The sequence below is a fragment of the Artibeus jamaicensis genome, unplaced genomic scaffold, assembly GCF_021234435.1.
Source record: "Artibeus jamaicensis isolate MK-2021 breed Jamaican fruit bat unplaced genomic scaffold, CSHL_Jam_final contig_793, whole genome shotgun sequence".
Classification (NCBI taxonomy): domain Eukaryota; kingdom Metazoa; phylum Chordata; class Mammalia; order Chiroptera; family Phyllostomidae; genus Artibeus; species Artibeus jamaicensis.
Window position 1 is genome coordinate 12,622,243 of NW_026521975.1, and position 20,350 is coordinate 12,642,592.

Consider the following 20,350-nt stretch of genomic DNA (forward strand, 5'->3'; position numbering starts at 1 on the left):
ACAACTTCAAGCATTCCCACATTAGTATCATAGAGGTGTCAGAACTAGAAGAGAACAAGCAAGAAATTGGAAATCTATCTGAAAACATAGTGAAAGAAAACCTCCCTAATTTGGTGAAGAGAATAGACAATCAAGTCCAGGAAGTACATAGAATCCCAATTATGATGGATACAAAAAGGCCCACTCCAAGACACATCATAATTCAAAGGCTAAAGGTTAAAGATAAAGAGAGAATCTTAAAAGCATCAAGAGAAAAGAAGTTAGTTACCAGATGGTTGCCAGATGGGAGGAGGGTGGGGGACTGGGTGAAAAGGTAAGGGGATTAAGAAGTACAAATAGGTAGTTACAGAATAGCCAGAGGGATGTAAGGTACAGTGTAGGAAATGAAGTAGCCAAAGAACTTACACACATGACGCATGAGCATGAACAATGGCGGGGGGATGGCCTGAGGGAGTGGGGGGCACTGGGTAGAGGGGGGCAAAGGGGAAAAAAACAGGACAACTGCAACAGCATGATCAATCAATAAAATACAGTTTTTTAATAAAGAGTGAAATCTTGCTATTTGCAATGACATAAATCAACCTAGAGGGTATTATGCTGCATGAAATAAGTCAGACAAAGACAAATACCATATGATTTCACTTATATGTGGAATCTAAATACAAAATAAACAAAACAGAAATGAACTCAGACACAGACAACAAACTGATGGCTGCCACATGGGAGGGGTTGGGGGACGAGTGCACAAGGGACAGGGATCGAGGTCCCAATCGCCAGTCATTCAGAGACAGCCCCACACAGGGGTACAAAGTGCGGCATTGGGAGTGCAGCCAATGGTGCTGTTAACACTTACGTGTGGTGTCAGGTAGGTACTGGATTTACTGGTGTGACCACTTAGTAAGTTATGAAATGTCTAGTCAGTGTATCATACGCCTGAAACTAATGTGACACTGTATGTCAGCTGTAATTGGAAAATAAAAAATTATTTTTAAAAAGAAGTGTCAGGTCTTCTGAAGCTAAGTCCTTCCTACGGACACACCTGCACCTGGACATCTCTGACAAATTAGCCTTTCCCAGCAAATCGCTGTCCTTGGTTTTGTCGCTGGACAAGGGTCCCTAGCCTGCACTTGCAGAATTTTGTAGTTATTTTCCTGGGCAATCTATGACAAATGATATAAAACTATAACTTATGACAAGTCAGTGTATCGAGTGCCAGGCACTGTTCTAAGTGTTTTGCATACATGCATATTATCTCATTTTACCTTCTCAGTTCTAATCTCCTTGTGTCTTGGTTTCCCTCTCTCAAAACTTCAGACAGAACCACATTCTTGTTTCCTTGATTTTTCTCTTGCCTGTTACCATGAGTTTCTCTAGTGGCTACTGCGAAGGACTGAGGAGCTGCGCGGGCAGTTCCAAATTCCACACAACTTCCCAGAACTGTCCTGTCTTAGTCCTCAGAGAAAAGAGGGAGAAGGCTAAACGGGGGGGGCAGGGGGAGCCCATGTACGCGTGTGCATGTGTGTAGGGAGAAGAATCAGTTTTAATTCACTTTTTTCTCCCAGTGGAAAAAAACCAGGGAGGCTGGATGAAAAGTAGGACACTGCTAATAATGCCTCCTGCCATTGCCATCTGGTGGACAAAAGGAGGCAGTCAGGCCTGGGAGATGGACCAGATGAAATTCCTGCAATGGGAACATTAAATGACAGTCAGAGAAAGGCACCCTCTACCTTGAAGAATCACTGTTCTAGCCGGTTAGTCCCCTGGTGTGAGAAAAGGAATAAAAACAAGCCTGTGGAAGGAACACAACTATGTAAAATAGAAGCCACGGCTCCAATAATTTACCCATCTAAGGTACATAAATGAGTGCCTCAAATCTCCTGGTGGAGATTTGACCCTGGGTTTGCTCGGTGCCTCTCTGTCAGCATGAGCACGGGGTCAGGGGGTGGGAGTCAGTGAGCCGAGGGAGCTGTGGGAGGGGAGAGTGGGTCACGGGAGAGAGGAGTCTAGCGGGTGTTCTGGCCACAGGTGGAAGAGGACCTTTTCTAAATGCAGGTGATACAGTGGGGGAGCTGGGAGAGACCTTAAAAGTCATCCAATTCAACCTTCATTTTAAAGGTGAAACTGGGTCAGAAAACTTACAGAACTTTTCCAAAGTCACACGGCTACTCAGTCACTCTCTCTTTTTAAGTTCTCACCCTGCTCTGTTCACAAGCAGGTCCCAGGGAAATCCAACGAACTCAAAACAGGCTCATGAGACAGGTTAGTTCCATGATGTTCTTCAGTTAGAGGGGCGAGAGTCCCCCGTGGGGGTCTGGTCCACATCCCTCCTCCCCTCTGCCATCCCTACCTTTCCCCAGTGGGAAGAAGCAGTCCATCTCCACGCTGCTTCGGGAATGGGAGATGCACAGGGCACTGCTGGGGACCAGGCCCTCCTGTGGGGGGCTCCGCTCCGTGGTGCGCACCAGACACCAGCCCGGCCGCTCACTCGGCCGCTCCAGCAGCTCCACCGTCTGTCCCACCTGGATGGTCAGCTCACTGCTGTGGCCAGCGTTGAAGTCCTGGAGGACCACGGTCAACTCACATCCGCCAGAAAGCTTGGAAGTGATGGGGGCACGGGGGTAAAATGTGAGGGCATGGAGGGAGGAGTTGGGTGGGTGGGTGGGTGAGAGGGAAGGTAAGAAAGGATGCAGAGAGCAGAGAAGAGGATGGGGGAGGAAGGAAAGAGGGAAAAGACGGGACTCAGGAGAGAAGGCAGAAGGGAGTGGGGAACGGAAAAGAAAACAAGGAGAAAAAACTAATTAATGGTGCCAATGAATCACTCAGCCACTCTAACTGCAGCAATATTCTGGAATTGGCCCAGAAACCAGGGCTTTGATTCTAATTCCTTCTGTGGTTGGAGTTCTTTTCATTATTTCTTTGCCAAGCTTCCAGCCCATTGTGTCTTTAAATCCCTTCCCCAATATGTCCCTTCACCTCGTCCCTAGGCTCCACCCTGTGCCCCACATCTGTCCCACAACCACCCTCAGACTCTTCCTGAGCATCTGTGTCTATGTCACTGGATCTCACTTGATTCTAGTTGATGTTTGGGAGCAATGGAAGAGGAACCTGCCTTTCTTGTAACACTGGCTACCTTCCCCATCCTCACCCCACACTGGGGCATAAAGCAGGCTGCCATGGCCCCACCAGGTCGCTCAGTTGGTTACAGTGTTGTCCCGATATGCCAAAGGTTTTGGGTTCAATCCCAGCTCAGGGCACGTACAAGAAAAAAACCAATGAAAGCATAAGTGCAAAAAGATGCTTCTCTCTCTCCCCCATTCTCCTCTCTCTCTCTAAAATCAATAAGTAAAACATTAAAACAAAACAAAACTGAGGCTACCAGTGACACAAGGAAGAATGAGGCTCCAATTTCAAAGGCACAAGCTGAACTCTGTCTGTCTGGAAGGGGAACAAGTTGTTTGACATGAGCTCAGCCACCAGGGACCAAGGGGGCAGACAGTAGGGAAGAAGGGTCACGTGGTACTTTGGGACTATCATTGGTGCTCCATCCTGTCCTCCCTCCAGGCCAGCCTTTCCCACTGATCCTGGGGCAGAACCTGGAGACAGGAACAACCTCTGCTAGCCAAACACGGACTTTCATTTTCCCCACGGAAACCCATCTCACAGAGCTAAGCACAAAGCCTCCCCCGTGGAACAGCAGTTGCCCGTAGGGGCAGAGTGCGCAGAAGGGCAGGGGAGGAGTGAGAAGCCCCGGGGCTCAGCTCAGTAGCCTGCTCTCTAAGGTTCGACCCTGACAGTGGTTCAGGGGGAAGCCTCCTGAACCACCTTCCGGGACCTCACCTTCGGTCTGCACATCCCTGATCTAAACCTTCGGGGCCTGCACGTTGTGTAGCTGGGTCACACACTCTGGGAAGCTTCTACAGAACGGTGAACTCACAGTGAGTTAGGAATCAGCAGCCCCACCAGTACCAAGAGCTCTGCATTGAGACCTGTGAGAGTTTTCTACCAAGGGAACCTGAGTGTCACATGGGCCTGAGAAGGTTAACATGATGCATCAGACTGGTGGTTGCCGGGTGCATCACCACCAGTCACAGAGCAGGGAGTCCGCTCTGCACGTGTTCCCATGGTGGGACGGTGCTGCTGCTAGGACTGGATCAGGATGGAACTTCTGAAGGATAGAAGGTGAGAGATGGAAAGAGACAATAGAAGAAAAAACATGCCTGTTGGCTCATTTTTTCCCCCATTTAGCTTTCCTGGTCCCATTAAATGCACAGCCCTTGCTCCCCCACTCTCCTGATGCTCTTTTCCCTAAAGCGTCATTGAGAGAAGGATGTTGTGGGATGGGAACGCCTGCAGGGTGCTCTCAGTGTCCAAAGTTCCTCCGCACTAGTTACCTACTGGATCCTCACAATAACTAGGTGATATCATTTCTCACATGCCAAGTTTAAACTCAGAAATGTCAAGATCCATGGTTGGAACATTAAATGTGCATGAAGGTCACCTGGGAGCTTATTAAATCCCTCCCTTGTCCCAGCTGCCTGATTCAGGAGGCCTGGTCAGGGCCCCAAATGCATATTTTTAAAAAGATTTCTTTTTAGAGAAAGGGAAAGAAACATGGATGCCACAGAGAAACATCAATTGGTTGCCTCTTTCTTCTACACTCCCCGACTACGGGCCAAACTCACAACCCAGGCATGCGCCCTGACCAGGAACGGAACCAGCAACCTTTCACTTTGTGGGATGACACCCAGCCAACTGAGCCACACTGGTCAGGGCCCCAAATGCCTATTTTTAACAAGGACCTCAACTCATGATTCTGAAAAGGGGTTTTGTCTGGGATATTGTCTGAGAAACATTGGCTGGATGGTTTCCCATAGTCATCCAGCTGGACTTGAACTCAGACCTCAACTGCAAATCCTAGTCCTTAAAGCACACACCAGGGCAAGTTACACACCTGCTTGTAGGTATGCTTGTGGTTGGAGGGGAGGCGAGGCGGATGAGAGAAGAAGAAATCGGTGGCCTGAACTACTGGTCCTCTCGGGGTTTGCTTGGCCTGCATTAGGTCTCTCAAACTTTTTGGATTGCATTGCAATCCTCTGTAAGAAACACTTCTTATATCTTGACGAGTCTGCACTATGTATGAATAGTGGTATCACTGAAACACAAATTTCTCTCTGATACTCTTTTTTTTTTCTGGTCTCTATTTTCTGGTGGCATCCCACAAAATCGATTCCACTTTCCATTAATAGACTGTTCATAGAACGCTGGCCTAGACGGCCATGAACGTTCCTTCTAACTGAGAATTTTTGTCACTGAACTTGTAAGTCTCGGAGTAGTTGTTCTTTATGCCAGCTCATGTGCTCAGGGTTCTTTCTTTTTTTTTAAAAATTTTTTATTGATTATGCTGTTACAGTTGTTCTATTCCCCCTTTCATTCCCCTCCACCCTACCCCCCCATCCCCACCATTACCCCCCTTCAGTTTATGACCATGTGTCTCCAGTTCTTTAGATTCTATATTTCCCATACTATTCTTGCCCCCCATCTATTTTCTATCTACTGTCTATGCTACTTATTTTCTGTACCTTCTCCCCCTCCCACTCCCCTGTTGCTAACCCTCCTTGAGATCTTCATTTCTGTTTCCACTCCTGATCTAGCTGTCCTTTTAGTTTGCTTTTGTTTTAGATGTGGTTGTTAATAACTGTGAGTTTGTTGTCCTTTCACTGTTCATGTTTCTTTAACTTCTTTTTCTTAGATAAGTCCCTTTAACATCTTGAGGTAAAGTGTGAACATGACCTCAGATGCAACTTGTAGCCCCTTTGCAGACTGCTGAGGCAGAGCAGAGAGACTCTGGCTACAAACAGCCCAGCAAGTCACCCAGATACAAGACCCACTGTCCCCTAGGTCAAATTACAGCCAGACTGGCTGGCAGGTTGGGGTCTGGAGTAGGGGTTAGGGGAGGATAAAGAGCCAGGCCGTGTGCTTCTACCATTCAATGATCCCACTCCTGGAGAGAAGCCTGGAAACACCACTAGATGGTGGAGTTTGCCTCCCGCAGTCTGCTCAGTCCAGATAATGAAGAAGGAAGCAGAAAGAAGAAAGGTGGTCAATGGGCGATGTCTCTGTGTTCAAGCTTTAGATCTAGTGAAAACCACTGTGCTAGATGAATGATGAATGTCTGGTTCACCTCACCTCAGTGAGTGGTCACAGAGATCTACTAAGCAGGTCCCCAGCCCAGGGCAATAAGGGAATTCCAAAGCGGGGCAGCTGAGGGGTTTGGGAGATATGAACTGGTGGTCAGACAGGGGTGGCCCTCAAACAGTCCCTCCTCACCCTCTGCCCAGACCAACAAGGAAGCCTAAGGGTGCCCAGGAAACTCAGGGTTCACACTTAGAAGAACATACAACTGGAATAAGTACTGGAAAGTTCTAAGAGCTCCTGTCAGTGGGCGGGGGGTGGGGGGTGTCAAAGACAGAGGGGCCAAAGACCTTTGAGGAATCTTGGCACACTTAAAAGACTTTTACTTGCAGTCCTCAAGTGCAATTCATTCATGGTTCACGCCTGAAGCCTTTTCCTGGACTAGGCTGAGTGACACCACCTACTGACCGACACAGAGTGCTCCCCTCATTAATCCACAAAAACCAAATTCCTGCACACACACTGAATTATCACTTTCTTAAAAATGTACATGCATGTTTCCTCATCTGACAAGTTCTGGTGTGTGTCCGCTGGTCTCCTGTCCCATAGAGCCCAGCGCCATTATCTTCTCTTCCCCTTCTTTCCATTTCGAAAGGACCAGTGAACGTGTCCCTGCTCTTTCTCCCTCTTTACCACCCTTCAGCCCTCGGCAGTGGCAGGTTCAGGAAGCCCCCACTTCTCTCCCTGAACTGAATCTCTGACCCCGGGAATTTAAACAGGTTTTATCCAACTGCAGTTGTGGGAAACTACAAGCCACATCTCCATTTTGTCTGACTCTTTTCTTCCTCAGGGCCCTTTAAGAACTGTTTAAATGTCCTCCTTTGACGTTTTTAGATTTCTATTTTACATTTCTTGGCATATTTGTTGCCTAATTTTCCCTGTTAGGACCACATACCATTCTCCACATTTGGCTTTCTTTTCCTTTTTTAAGATGTCATTTATTTATTTTTAGAGAGAGGGGAAGGAAGGGGAATAAAAACATCAATTTGAGAAAGAAACATTGATCGATTGCTTCTTTCATGCCCCCACGTGGAGACCTGGCCTGCAAATGTACCCTGACCAGGAATTGAAGCGGGGACCCTTTTGGTTCGCAGGTCGGCACTCAATCCACTGAGCCAAACCAGCCAGGGCTGGCTTTCTTCTCAACACCTTGTTCGAGAGGCCCCTTTACGTTTTCTAATTTTTCTTCTGGCCGAGCCTTCCTTCCCACGAGTCTCCCTGCGTGGGCTGGTGCTGCCTCTCACTTGTTTCCTGCTTGACTTGTTAGTCACGGGGACACAGACATGGAGCTGGAAAACCACTGTTACGCATCCTCCTTGCCTCCCGACTGGTCAGCCCTTGATCTCTCCCTGGGTCGAGCCATTCACAGTGAAGGCAGCACCGAGGTCCCTCTGTCTTCTCTCTCTATCGATCTATCTATCCACCCCACATTCTGACTTGTTTTAAGTGGGCTTCATCTTTAACGGTCAATTCCTTGAACATCTACTTCCTCCTGAGTATGCCAAGCCTTCCCCTAACCACTCTTCCCTCTCACCTCTCTGATGCATCCTTTCTCCTCCCCCTTCCCCGTTCTCCCATTTCACGGCTCTAAACTTGGATTACTTTAAAAACCTCCTCCGTGTCCCCAGCCCCCTCTTCTCCTCCCTTTAACCACCTGCTCTTCTGCCTGTTGCCCATAAATATCATAGTATCTCCACTTCCCTCTTTGACCTACAGGTTTGCCTTGGAAGTCACCCCTGCAGACCAGACATGTGGCCAGCTTGCTTACTTTCCCGGCACTGTAGCTGTCACGCTCTTCACTGAGTTATGCTAGTCCTCAAAAAAAAAAAAAAGACAAACCTATAACCACGGCCTCTCTTCCTCTAAATATTTCTCAAGAAAAAGTCAGGCCCTGCTGAGTGAAAAGGACCCTTTTCACTAACCTAAGTGTAAAAACAACTTTTTTCTCCTTGAGCGGGGTCTCTGATTTCTCTAGGATGATCCCCCTAAGTAGCTTTAAAAAAATCTTTTGATGATTTACGTTTGGGCCTCTCCTATCAACTCCTCCGCTGTTCTTTCAATGAGCCATGTTCCCACCTGATGGGCACCCTCAATCCCATTGCTGACCACCACAGAGGCCAGAGAAGCTGTTATTCTCAGTTCAAAACTCCGAGGGTGCATCATGGTTTTACTGTGTATTTTAAAACTATCTACTATGGATGCTTAACTTCCAAATTCTCAATTCAGTCCTCCTTCAGATTCTAAAACCCAACTTATTTCTCCTGAGGAAACGCTGGGAGCCTGCAGGGGGCAGCACAGCTGTCAGCATGAAGTCAGGTGTGCCTGGGTCTCCTCTGACCTGGGCCCTGGGATCTGTGGCCATCCCTCACCTCATGCCCCTCCCAGCATCTGCTACCCCAGCAGAGAGCCTGGCCTTTCCTGCTGAGACTCTGACATGTGTGGCTCCTTCCCAGAAGCTTCTCAGACCTTTCCTTTGCCCAGCTTCCTAGGACCCTGGCTAAGCCTTTTGGATGCTAAGTGCTACTTGGATTTCCTCCAACTGCCTGCTGCTGAGTCATCACCTGATTCTTCCTGGGTTCCGGCCTTTCCAGGGGGAGCCTGTTCCCCTGCTGCCAAATCCCTGGGTAGCTTCTGTCCTCCACCCTCTGTGGTGCTTCCCGAGGGGCAGAGGTTGCTCCTCAAATGCTCACTTTCCTCCTGCTCTGCAGTGTGGCCATGATGCCTTTTTTCCAGCCCATATGGCTGCATGCAAGTTATAAAGAGGAGACTGCATACCCACCTTCTGTTCTTACTCAGGTTTGCCAGGGACGACGGCTTTGAGTTAGGTCCATTTTTGCTTGGTTCTTAGTTGGGGATTAACTGAACCTCCTTCTTGTATAAACAGTGTGAGCTAGATTATCCCTAAGCACTTCCACGTCATGGAAAAAGAACAGATTTCTCCACGTGGGTTTTCCAGTGACATTCAGAGATGAGAGGACAGTACCCCACCTGGCAGTCTATTGGGGCCCATTCAGGGCTCCAGCTTCTGCCTCTGTGCCTCCACCCCATCCCCCAGAGGCAGCTGAGTCTAGTGATTAAGGGCATGGACGCTGGAGCCCCTCCCTGGCTGAGTGACCAGGGGCAAGTTACTTAACATTTTGGCTACAGTTTACTTGTGTGTGTGTGGGGGGGGGGTAGAATGACAATCATAACAGCATCTGCTTCATAGGCTGCTGCTACAAAGATTGTATGAGATTCGACTGTTAAAGCACTTAGGACAGTGCCTTGAGCAGAGTTAGCTCTCCAAACATTTAAAAGAAATAAGTTGTAGAGGTATTAGTTATTATCATCTACATTTGAGTTAGAAATAGAGAGAAATTTAAAGAAGTAATCAATTTTGATGGCACAATATCTGGGAATAGACTCTACCAGATGCATATAGGCATGAAAATTATTATGTAAATGAACCAGAGTTTCTTTCTTTTTAAAAAAATCCTCACCTGAGGATATGTTTATTGATTTTAGAGAGAAAGTAAGGGGTGAGGGGGAGGGGTGAGGGGGAGAGAGAGAGAGAAACATCAATTGGTTGCCTCCCGTATACACCCTAACTGGGATTGAATCTGCAATCAAGGTATGTGTCCTGACCAGGAATCAAATCTACAATCAAACCTACATCCTTTTCTGGTGCATGGGACAGCTCTTCAACCAACTGAGCCACCTGGTCAAGGCCCTTATTTATAATCTGAATGGAATCTTGCCCTAACCCAAGCCAGCTAAAAGAACCGGCCCAAAGGCTGTCTAGGACAGGTGATGCCTTTAAAGGTCTCCCAAGTCAGCACATGCTTTTCCTATTAAAACAAGGGGGTGTGTAATCCCGGGTCCCTAGACGAAAGATGAAGATTCACTCCTGTCTTTTCACTTCCTGTTGCTTCCCGTATACCTTCCATCTGAAGAAGCCCCTCTCCCATGAGTCTGATAAGTGCCCACAATGTCTACCACCTGAGCTAACGACCACTGGGAGCGTCATTGCTGACACTGCATTGCCCACCAGACAACTCAGACCCCTCCTCCTCTCCTGGCTGCCTGCCCCCAGCTCCGTGGCTCTAATTCCTTTATGACATTCAGCCAGTTCAAGGTGCAGAGTTCTCTGAATTAACGTCCACGTAGGAATTTTAACTAAAGTGGGAGGCCAGAGTCGGCCTTTGGAGAATGTGAAGCTGCAGGGTGCCCGCTTGGCACGATTTAAAGGGCACGGAGAAGGTCTGCTAACTCTCGGGCAAACTGTGCTTCTCACCCCCTGCACCTGCTGCCAGTGCCCAGAGTGCCCCGTCAGGGATTAACTGCATATCATTAGGTAGCATCTCAAAGCAGACTATGTATATGACTCCCTTCCAGTTCCAAAAAAACGAGAAGCAGCATGGGAATGCCACACAACTGTACTCACATGGCTTTAAACATGGAAACATTTATAACAACATTTTTTAATGAGGAAAACTTAACTGTAACAGAAAACCCCCCAAAGCTAAATTATAAAAAAATCTAACAGAAAAATCTAATGGGAATGGTTATGATATATCCACTAAGTGAATGTTTAATTATGTGGCTATTAGATGTTCATAAAGCTTCATAAGGACTTACAAAGTATATAAAGTAGAAAAAAGAAAAAAAAAGACAGGATGGGAAGTTGCATATATGACTGTGAAGAACTTAACAATGAATGAGGAACTAACAGGAAAGAAATTCCTCAACATGTAAGACTGGTGTGTTGGGCAGGTAACTCTGGATAATCCCGCCCTCTTTCCCGTTTTCAGTATTGCTCAATATTTCTCACTTAAGAGTCATTTTATAGTGAAATTAATAACATCCATAATAACCTGTAACACAAGTCAACAATGCAACAGAAAAACTCCCTGAAACTATTCCAGGGAGACACACTACTTGGAAGGGACCAGAGGGGGCACTGGGTGGATGCTACTTCCCAGTTTTGCTCCAGGACCCCTATGCGAGCTTCGGGAAAGCCCCAAGTCGCTGACGATGCCCCAGTGGAGTGGCTTCAAAACTGTCCCTGCACACTTCTGTCCCTGCACTAAGGTGAAACTCAGATTCCAGAAACCAGCTGCCTTTGCACACATTCGGTGCAGCTTTTATCTTGGATTGGATTTTCGAGGCAGGTGGGAAGCGATGTCTGGGCACTGGGGAACACTGCCGTGGGGCTCCAGGACACCTTCAGTTTGCATGGTGGTGGCCCGTGGAGCTGCTGAGTCAAACGGAAACTGAGGATTTGCTGTCTTTCTCCTTGGAGCTGGGCTGCTACTGACTGCCACTGAGGCAGCTAATTGGTTTTGTTGTTTCCTGTGCTGCTGAAAGGAAGGACAGAACCACAGAGAGGCATGGAGAATGGTCCACAGTCAGGGTAGGTATCATGAACTGCACAGTGACTAATAGTGGGAAGAATACAGGAGCAGAAATCTGGAGGCCTGGCTGCTGGTGCAGGTTCACCCCCGTGTGACATTGGGAAAAGCCCTTCCCCTCTCCATACATAAATTTCCTCATGCTTAAGATGAGGAAAATGAACTTCAGGACCCCATCCAGTTATAGTATTCTGTGCAGAGCAGTTTCTATACTTTCGGACATACAACCCTATTTAATTTTCTTGAGCACTTAGCATTAATGTGTTGTCTTGTTTGCTAACTTTTTTCTTGTCATATTGCACATCAGAATGTAAAATCCAGGAAAAAGTGTGAGGCCCAGAAACAGTCTCTAGCTTGCTCATGGCCACATCTTCTGAGTCCAGAGTGATGTTGGCACATAGCCAGCGATCAGGCCAGGCCTGCTGACCACGCCCATGAATAAAGCCCAGAAGTTGGTGCCTGGTATGCAGCTGGGATGCCTCACTACGATGTCCAGTGGTCCCTCTCACTGCCTGCCCACCCACTCCTGCCAATGTCTTCCAGATCCCACCAGTTATGTTTTGAGCCTGTTTCCCACCCCCAAATTATCTTGTTCTTTAATCATTCAGTTTTATCTCCATTAATTCCTAAACCTGACAAAAAACAGAGTGGGGGAAGACTCACAAAAACCAAGAGAATAAGAGGTAATAATATTTAAGTCGGCATTTTGAAAAATAACAAAGTAGCTTCAAGAGCGGTATCTGACTTGGTAGAGTGGAGGTGAGATTCGCATTTCTGGTGGCCAGCCCTGCACGGCCCCCAGGAAGGCTAGGGAAGTGCAAGTGCCACGCCACACAAAGGGTAGGGGTGCAGGTGTGGGGGTGAGGAGGGAAGATGGATTGAAAATCTGTAAGGGCAGCAGCCCTCTAGATGTCTCCTCTATCCAATGCATATTTTCCTGAAAAACTGAAATTCAACGAGGGTCTACATACAGGAGAGGGCCACCATCCTTGTCCCTCCTGGCTTCCAGAACACTGGCAGTCAAATATAAACATCTTAGGCACACCTGAGGATTTTTCATTGGCGAAACCAAAAAGAGGTCCAGAGACTCAAATACTGACATTTGGAGACCCTTTCCCACACCTCCCGTGCCCTGCCAGATCTGCGCAGTGAAACTCTCCAGTCAGCGATTTCCTTCCGTCACGCACAACAGCCAGACAGCCTTTCAGGTGCTTCACTGATACAAGTAAATATGATTCAGCTAAAGATCACCAGAGTTCTCAGGAAAGCCCCTCAACAAAGGCCAGACTAAGCAAACAAAAGGCCCAGGAATCCAGAGGGAACAAAATACAGGCAGGACATTAAAACCTCAACAACTCCGTGATTATCTTCAGAGGGATAAGAGAGGTATTATATCTGTGACAAAAGAACAAGCCGTTAAAGAAAGCAGGGCAACAGTAGAATGAAAACGAGCTCTTAGAAATGAAAAACACGGTTGAAACGAAACATTTCAGACATGGGTAGGAAGATTAAGTCAAAGAAAATTTCTAGAAAGTAGAATGAGAACACTGAAAGATGAAAATATGACAGAACTATAAGAAAATTAGAGAATCAATCTAACAAGTTTTAGGTAGACAAGTTTAGGCAGAAAGGAAAGGAAGAAATTGGAAAGGAAAATTCCAATTCAAGTTTAGGCAGAAAGGAAAGGAATAAATTGGAAAGGAAAATTCCCGGGGCTGAAGGGCGTGCATCGAACTGACACCATGTTCTATATTTATAAAGGACACGTGGACAAAGCCAAAGGGGGCAGGACCCAGGGTGGGCGGTGGGGATGGCTGGGGTAGGGGGGAGTGATGGGAAAGAAAAAACAAAATGAGGTAATGGATGTTTAACTAGACTTACTGTGATGATCATTTTGTGGCAATTAACTGAAAAAGATCCACTTGAAACATAGCATCAGGACATATTGGCAGAAAAAAGAGTACTGTATTCTAGAAGTTTTCAGAGAGGAGGAAAAAAAGTCAGGTAAAAATCCAATAGGTCGAGGTCATCCACAATGACAGTGGATTTCAGCAACAACATTAGAATGTAAATGAAATGGAACAGTTCCTTCACAATTCTGAGAATTATTTTCAACCCGAATTCCATGCCCAGACAAACCATCAGTCAATATGAAGGTACTTTAGCTAAAGGCGGTTTTAGACTTTCAAAGTCTTAAAAGGTGGCCTCAATAAGCACTCAGTAAGTATTAGCTATTATGATTAGCATTGGTGGTCCTGTCAGTTTTTCCTTTTATTTTGATTTTTTTTGTTTCTCTTAATGTGATATGCCTTTGACATATACATATTAAAAGAACCTTTTTATTCACTTTAAAATATGAGTTAATAGGTACACAGATTTGAGAAACACCTGTACCCCAAAATGGTTTTCAATTTTCACAGAGCACCCATCCAAGCCTTATATGGCAGACAGCCTTGCAGCCCCCACGACCCCACGGGGGCTGAGACAATGTCACTGTCAGGGCACACGTGGCTGGTTGGACTGTTAGACTGAGGGACTTGGGGGTTCACTTAATCTGATGGCCCTACCTTACAGATGAGGAAAACGAACCCCCAAAGAGGAAGGGACTTGTCTAGGAGGGCAGTCTCTAGGAGATGGTAGATAATAAACATTTGTTGAACAAATGAGTGCACCTGTAAGTAAATGAGTGAAGCCAGAGGTCATCTAACCCTTCAACTCGGAACTGGTAAAACTGAAGATCCCACGCTAGTTGGTAGTAGAGACAAGACCAGACTCAGTTTTTCAGATTCTGGGCTCAGAACTCTTTTCATCCAGTCTGCCTAGATTAATGGTTACAGTGATCTATGAGAATGTCACAAGGGGTCATTCTCTATGAGCTCTTTGAGGCTCATGAGCCCTCTGAGGCTCAAAGGAGCCCTTTGAGCCCCTATGAGGGTCATTCTCATAGGGTCATTCCCTGTGAGAATGTCACAAGGGTCCAGTCCACACTCGGACCTCATGCAGTGACGATATGTGGGTTGGTGTAACTGTGGGAAGGGAACTTCCAAATCCATGCTTGGCAAAGCTGCAGAGGACACAAAGTTGGAAGAAGCAGCTAAAATTACAGACAACAGAAACCTAGGACCTTAGCGAGCTTCTGCTCTAAACTCCCACTCAAGGCAGGGCCCATGTAAAGATAATCTAGCCCTCTGTTCTATAAAGCTGACCCCTCCTGCTGCTGCGCTGGGAGTGTTTTGTTATTATAATTTCCATTCGGGGTTCTTTGTCTGCCCTCTAGTGTAACACACAAGTCGTCTTTCTTCCACAGAGCTGCACTTAAGTGAAGATGAGGCCGACCCTTCTTTAACTCTTCTTTTTGCCAGATGTTCTTTCAAATCATTCTCCAATGTGTGGTTTCCAAGATTTTTATCGTATTCTTCTGGATGCCACTGTCCCTTCTAACAGGGGGCACACAGAACTGAACCCGATCCTTCAGAGGCAGCCTGCTCTGCACAGATGAAGCCCAGCATTCACTTCCTGTGTGGAGACACTACACTTCCATCAACGCAGTCTGAGTTAGTGAAGCCACGCTGTTGGCCTCCGTTGAGAAAGCAGCCTACCAAAACCGCAGTCTGGCTCACGGGGCCTTCTCAAGCCAGATCCCTCCATTTCTCTACTTGGGGTTCTTGGCTTTGAACTTGGAGAATTTTCTATTAATCTTCTATCAACTTGTCAGCTAAGATGTAGTATGCTTCATTCTCATCTATCAGAGTAGTGATTCCTTCCAGCTTTGTGCCACCCGAAAACCTGAACTTTATGCTTCAATGTGTTCATCCAAGTGAGAGACACAGATGGAGAACAAGGTAGGAACGATGACAGAACTCCTCACGGATGGACTTGATTTACCCGGAGGAGGAACTAGACCTGCTCCTGGGCATAGTTAACAATGGGGGCAGAAGCTACAGGGCTTCAGATTTGGCTTAACGTTTATTCATTTCTTTAATCAACGGGAATTATCAAATGCTGGTTAGAGCTCTACAGTAAAGGGGGAGGGAAATGCAAACTTATACAGAATTCTATCTGCTTTGTACCTCTGTACTCCCTACCCAGGCTTTGGAGACCAACTAGACTGGGAACAAACTGTTCGTAGAAATGGGGTCAGGAGGACTGACAACCTGGTAATGAACCCGGGCCTTTGCAACATGGAGCCTTCATCTGAGATAAATGTCCTGACAAGGGGGAGGCTCTGCCCGGTTCCTTTGTGCTTATCCTGGTCTGTCTACACGGCTGTCCTGACTGCTCTTGGGCTGGAAGGTTCTTCCCTGCACCACTAGCCAAAGCATGGCTCTGAAAACCCCGAGGTCACCGAGAGCAGAGCGGGGACAGGTACCTGGGAGAAGCTAGAGATCACAACCAGCAGCTCTCCAGGCGGAGAGAAAGGTGTGGGCTGTCCCCAGGCCATCCTGCAAACGGCCCACTGTGCTTGTGCAACACTGAAAAGTTGAACTTCTGTGTTCAAAGGGGGACTCTGGCCAAAGACCAGGGAGGATTCTGCAAAAGTGCAAAATGTTATCAAACCTCAGTTACTCAGGTGTGAGTCACTATTTCCCATTTGGCATGTTACTGGGTCTGGAGCCAGCAGACTGCTGAGTTTGACTCCACCTGCATTGTTACTATCTGTATAACCTTATGCAAGTTAAAAGGCCTCTCTTTGGATCGTTTTCCTTATCTGTAAAACAGGGGTAGTATAAATTCCTACTGTATAGTTACTGCAATGGTTACATGAGTTAACGTAAGTAGTAAATATTGCTTGACACCATAGTGAAGGTTACTTGGCACATACCTGACACATTTTCTATACTGATTCTATGTCTACGGAATAGAAATCCATTTACAAATTATCTCTAAGGACACATATTGAGGGAAACTGGAAAATTTGGGGGAAAAAAAGCAGTCGTACATTCCCATGTCCAAAAAGTTTAGGGTACAACTGAGGCCGTGGCTGTGAACCTCCCTCTTCTCCCCACAACACCAGGCCTGCTAGAACAGCGAGCAGGCCAGAAAGGAATTCTTGGAACTCTCTGCCAATTTGGGTGGATAAGGCATTTACACTGCAGTGATAGGGTGTCCACTCATGCACGGAAACTCAGCAAAATAACCATGGAAAGAGGCCACGTTTCCCCGTGGTGACCAGAGCCGGAACTGGGAAGAGGGCATCGGTGCAGTTCGGGGGTAGGCTGCTGAGTGCCCGAGAGGGGCCTGTCTCTGCAAAGGGGTCCCAGACGCTGGCAGGCTGGTGGCGCACCACAAATTCATGTTCGGAAGCATATTCCAAATGCTTTGATTCAAAAAGCAAATGCCCATAGTCACTGTCTCCCAGGCGAAAAGAGATACCAGTGGACATCTTGTTAATTTGTCATTTTCAAGAAGAATAAGAAAGTCATTCATATTTGCATGACCCTTCATAGTTTATAAAACTCTTACAGACATTGTTTGATCCTCGTGGACCCCCAAAAGCTAGCACTGTCGTCTGACTTTATAGATGAGGAAAGTGAAGCTGAGGGAAGTGAAATAACGTGCTCAGACCCTGAGTTAGCAAGTTGCAAAGGCAGGATTCCAGGTCTTATGAATCCGGTCGTCTCATCCACGCACTGACTCGCTTACTCACCAGGCAGTCTCAGCTCTGGGCACGCGGCACTGAGCAGTGTGGCAGAAGGTCGTGACGACCCACCCTTCCCAGTGTGCTGTCTGGTGCGGAACATTCATCGTACAAGCACCTTGAGCAAGAAAACGAGGGAAGCACGGGGCACTGGTCCAGGGCTGAAGAGTGGGGCCCCCCTCCCCATTCCTGCCTCACCTGACGGCTCCCTGGACCCTGCTGTGGACCCTGCTGTGGTTGTGTCTCCCTGGAGCTGTATGTGGTATTAGCGTTGGCACCTTGTTTGGCTGTGACAGTCAATAACATCTTCACTCCAGCTGACCACCACACAGTGGGGCCCCAGATCATCTGTCTGTCTGCTGTGCCTGCCTGCTCGGCTCCATCGCCACCACCTCCAACTGTGCTGGTACCAGCTGGTGCTGTGAGCTGAAGGATTTGCCAGCTCCTGAGAAGAATGATCCAGAATATGTGCCAACACAGGGGGGAGGCACAGCAGCAACCGAAAGGGCTCCTAGAGTCTGAGAGTCTTCTGTAACGTTCGTCAAGTTTTTGCCCTCACTGAATTACAGATTTTCTGGTGTTCCCAATCCTAGCCTTGCCCCTTCAGTGTGAAGATGGGCCTCTCTCTGTGACCCACACTCCTTACTTGTCCAGGTCCACCTTGCTGGGTGAATTTTACTGGGACTTTCTGCTTCTATCTGCTGCCATTGGCTGGTTTTTCTGTGGGACTGACAGCCACCTCCTGTCTCATGTCTGGTTCGTGACACTGCCTTTCTTACTGCCCCTCCTGCTTGGTTACCAACTCTCAAGGCGTGCCCTCTGTGCGCCACTGACTACCCGTTCCCTTGACCATGCCCATGGTCCATGATTCATTCAGCTCCATCTCAACTTTCAATTCCGATCAGCAATCCAAGAACAAAAGGGCACTAGGTGGCCACTAGAGGGAAGCAAAAACTAAGATTTACCAAAGGAAACAGACCGTCTTCAGAAGGGAAGGTAGGACCCTACCCTGGTTGGGGCAAACCATCAGCTCACATGGGAAACCTGAGAGAGACAAGTGCATAGTGCTTGGCACAGAGTAGGTACTCAGTAAATGTTTCCTTGATAAAATTTCTAATTTTAGAACTGAGAAAGCAGAGACCAGGGCAGATTAAGTGATGTGATCACAAACCTAACTGGTGTCAGGGCCCGGTCTCCCAGTTCTCGGGCCAGGGAGCTTTCCCACCGCAAAGGACCTCAGCCCTCTTCCTCCCCCTTCGCTTGCCTGCTCTCTCCTCTGTGGTTCAGCCCGGATAAGTTACTACCTCATCCAAATTCCAAAACATTTTGGACAAGTAGTAGTTATTTGAGACTCTTTTCTCCATGTCTCATCTATCGCTTAGCACTGTCAGGTTATTAGAAATCCCTCTCTTGTCTCTTGGACAGCTCCCTGGCCAAGCCAGGCGCCATGGCCCACCTGAGTCTATTCTCTTCCACGCCCCACCCTCATCGCAGCACTATTGTTTCAGAATTGACACCGGCTCTGCTGTATCTGCCCCTTCAAATTCTACCAGCCTCATCTGGGCACCCAACGCCCTTCACAATCCTGCCCACTCCCCTCACCCACAGACTTTTTCCCTTTGCTCTCCTGATGGTACCCTGAACACGTCCCAGTCATTTCTGCTTCTGGGCTTCTTTGGGTGGGTGGCATTCCTACCAAAAGTTCCCCTTGTCCTCTCCAGACCCTGCCCTCCCTACCATCGGAAGTCACGGAGAGCTCTCAGTTCCCCGAATCTCACATCTCACACGTCCTTTGGCAGTGGTCTCCCCAGTGGGCCTCCCCTGGGGGGACCAACGTGTCCTGTCCTATACGTCGTGATGCTCTCACAGTCAGAGGGCACATCCCACACTTCAGATGGCTTGTGTGCATGCGTGTGGGATGACGTAGGTGTGTCGAAGTCGTTTCACCAGGGGCCACATCGGCCTCGCGGTTGCCTTCAAAGGGCCTAACGTCACTTTAGGGCTGTATAAATGTAACCACTCCTTAACTAGGGGCAAGGAGCTCGGCGCTGCCGCTGGACAGAAACAAGGTGCCGGGCCAGCTGGATAAAACAAAATGAGGGCCGGATTTGGCCCGCGGGCCTTGTGTTTGCCACCTGTGGCATAAAACTTCGATCTCTTGGCCCTTCGGCTCAGTGACTGAACAGTCACTGTCAGAGCGCCCTCTCAGTTGGACCAGTTCCCCCCCCACCCCCCGTTCTGTGGCACTGCTCCACCCCTGGGGCGGCCCACGGCTCTGTGTCTAGCGCCAGTCCAAATAGTGGTGTTGGCCACAGCACAGCATTTTTCTTCAAAACCTTCAGTTGTGGGTTTTTTTTCTTACCAAAAATAGGTCAATATTTCTAGCCCACCACTAGTGTGTTTCAGTTTACATTGGTAGCAAGAGGTAGCGTGACTGAGGGAACTGGTAAGGCTGGGGGTTCACTGGAAGACAGTGTGGGGTTTGCAGTCTGGATTTTGAATGCAGCAGCCTGGAGTTTGAGTCCAAGTTCCACCACTGACTGGCTAAGTTATCATGGAATGGTTAAAATACAAGGTTTGTCTAAGCTTTAGGTCCTCACCAAACATAAGATGCACCAGTAATAACAGAGCTGCTGTTTTGATTGGAGATGATGACATGAGTCAAACATCTGCTACCCAACTGATGACCATTGTCGCTGCTACTGTTACTGCTGCCGCCAGGGTGTGGTAGGACTGGCTGGGTTACTGAGTGTGTGAAACAGAGAAATTGTTTTAAATTCTAATTAAACTTACTTAGAAATTTTTCATTCTAGTTTTAAACTTTTTATAATACACATACAAGAACTGCATCTATCAGCTCAGCGAATTTTCCCAGACTGAACACATGAACTGGGTGTGACCAGCACCCAGAACAAGGAGAAGAAACCTCACTCGACTTCGGCCAAGATGGAGGCATAGGTAGACACACTGTACCTCCTTGCACAACCAAAAGAAGGACAACAAATTTAAAAACAAAACAACTAGAACTGCTAGAAAATCAAACTGATGGAAGTCCAACAGTCAAGGAGTCAAGGAGTTAAAAGAAACATTCATCCAGACTGGTAGGGGGGTGGAGACAGGCAGCCGAGGT

General features: G+C 47.6%; 1 protein-coding gene across 1 annotated transcript in view; it reads right to left on the reverse strand.

The window, feature by feature from the left end:
* Positions 1–564: 564 nt before the first annotated feature.
* LOC119039416 (kalirin) overlaps positions 565–20,350 on the reverse strand; it is a 571,768-nt gene continuing 551,982 nt past the window's right edge. Inside the window, exons 34-35 of the mRNA XM_053672926.1 lie at positions 2,348–2,594; positions 565–1,681 (exon numbers count right to left, since the gene is read on the reverse strand). Of these exons, the coding sequence (XP_053528901.1) occupies positions 1,476–1,681; positions 2,348–2,594 (453 nt within the window). The 3' untranslated portion in view covers positions 565–1,475. The remainder of the gene's footprint in view (positions 1,682–2,347; positions 2,595–20,350) is intronic.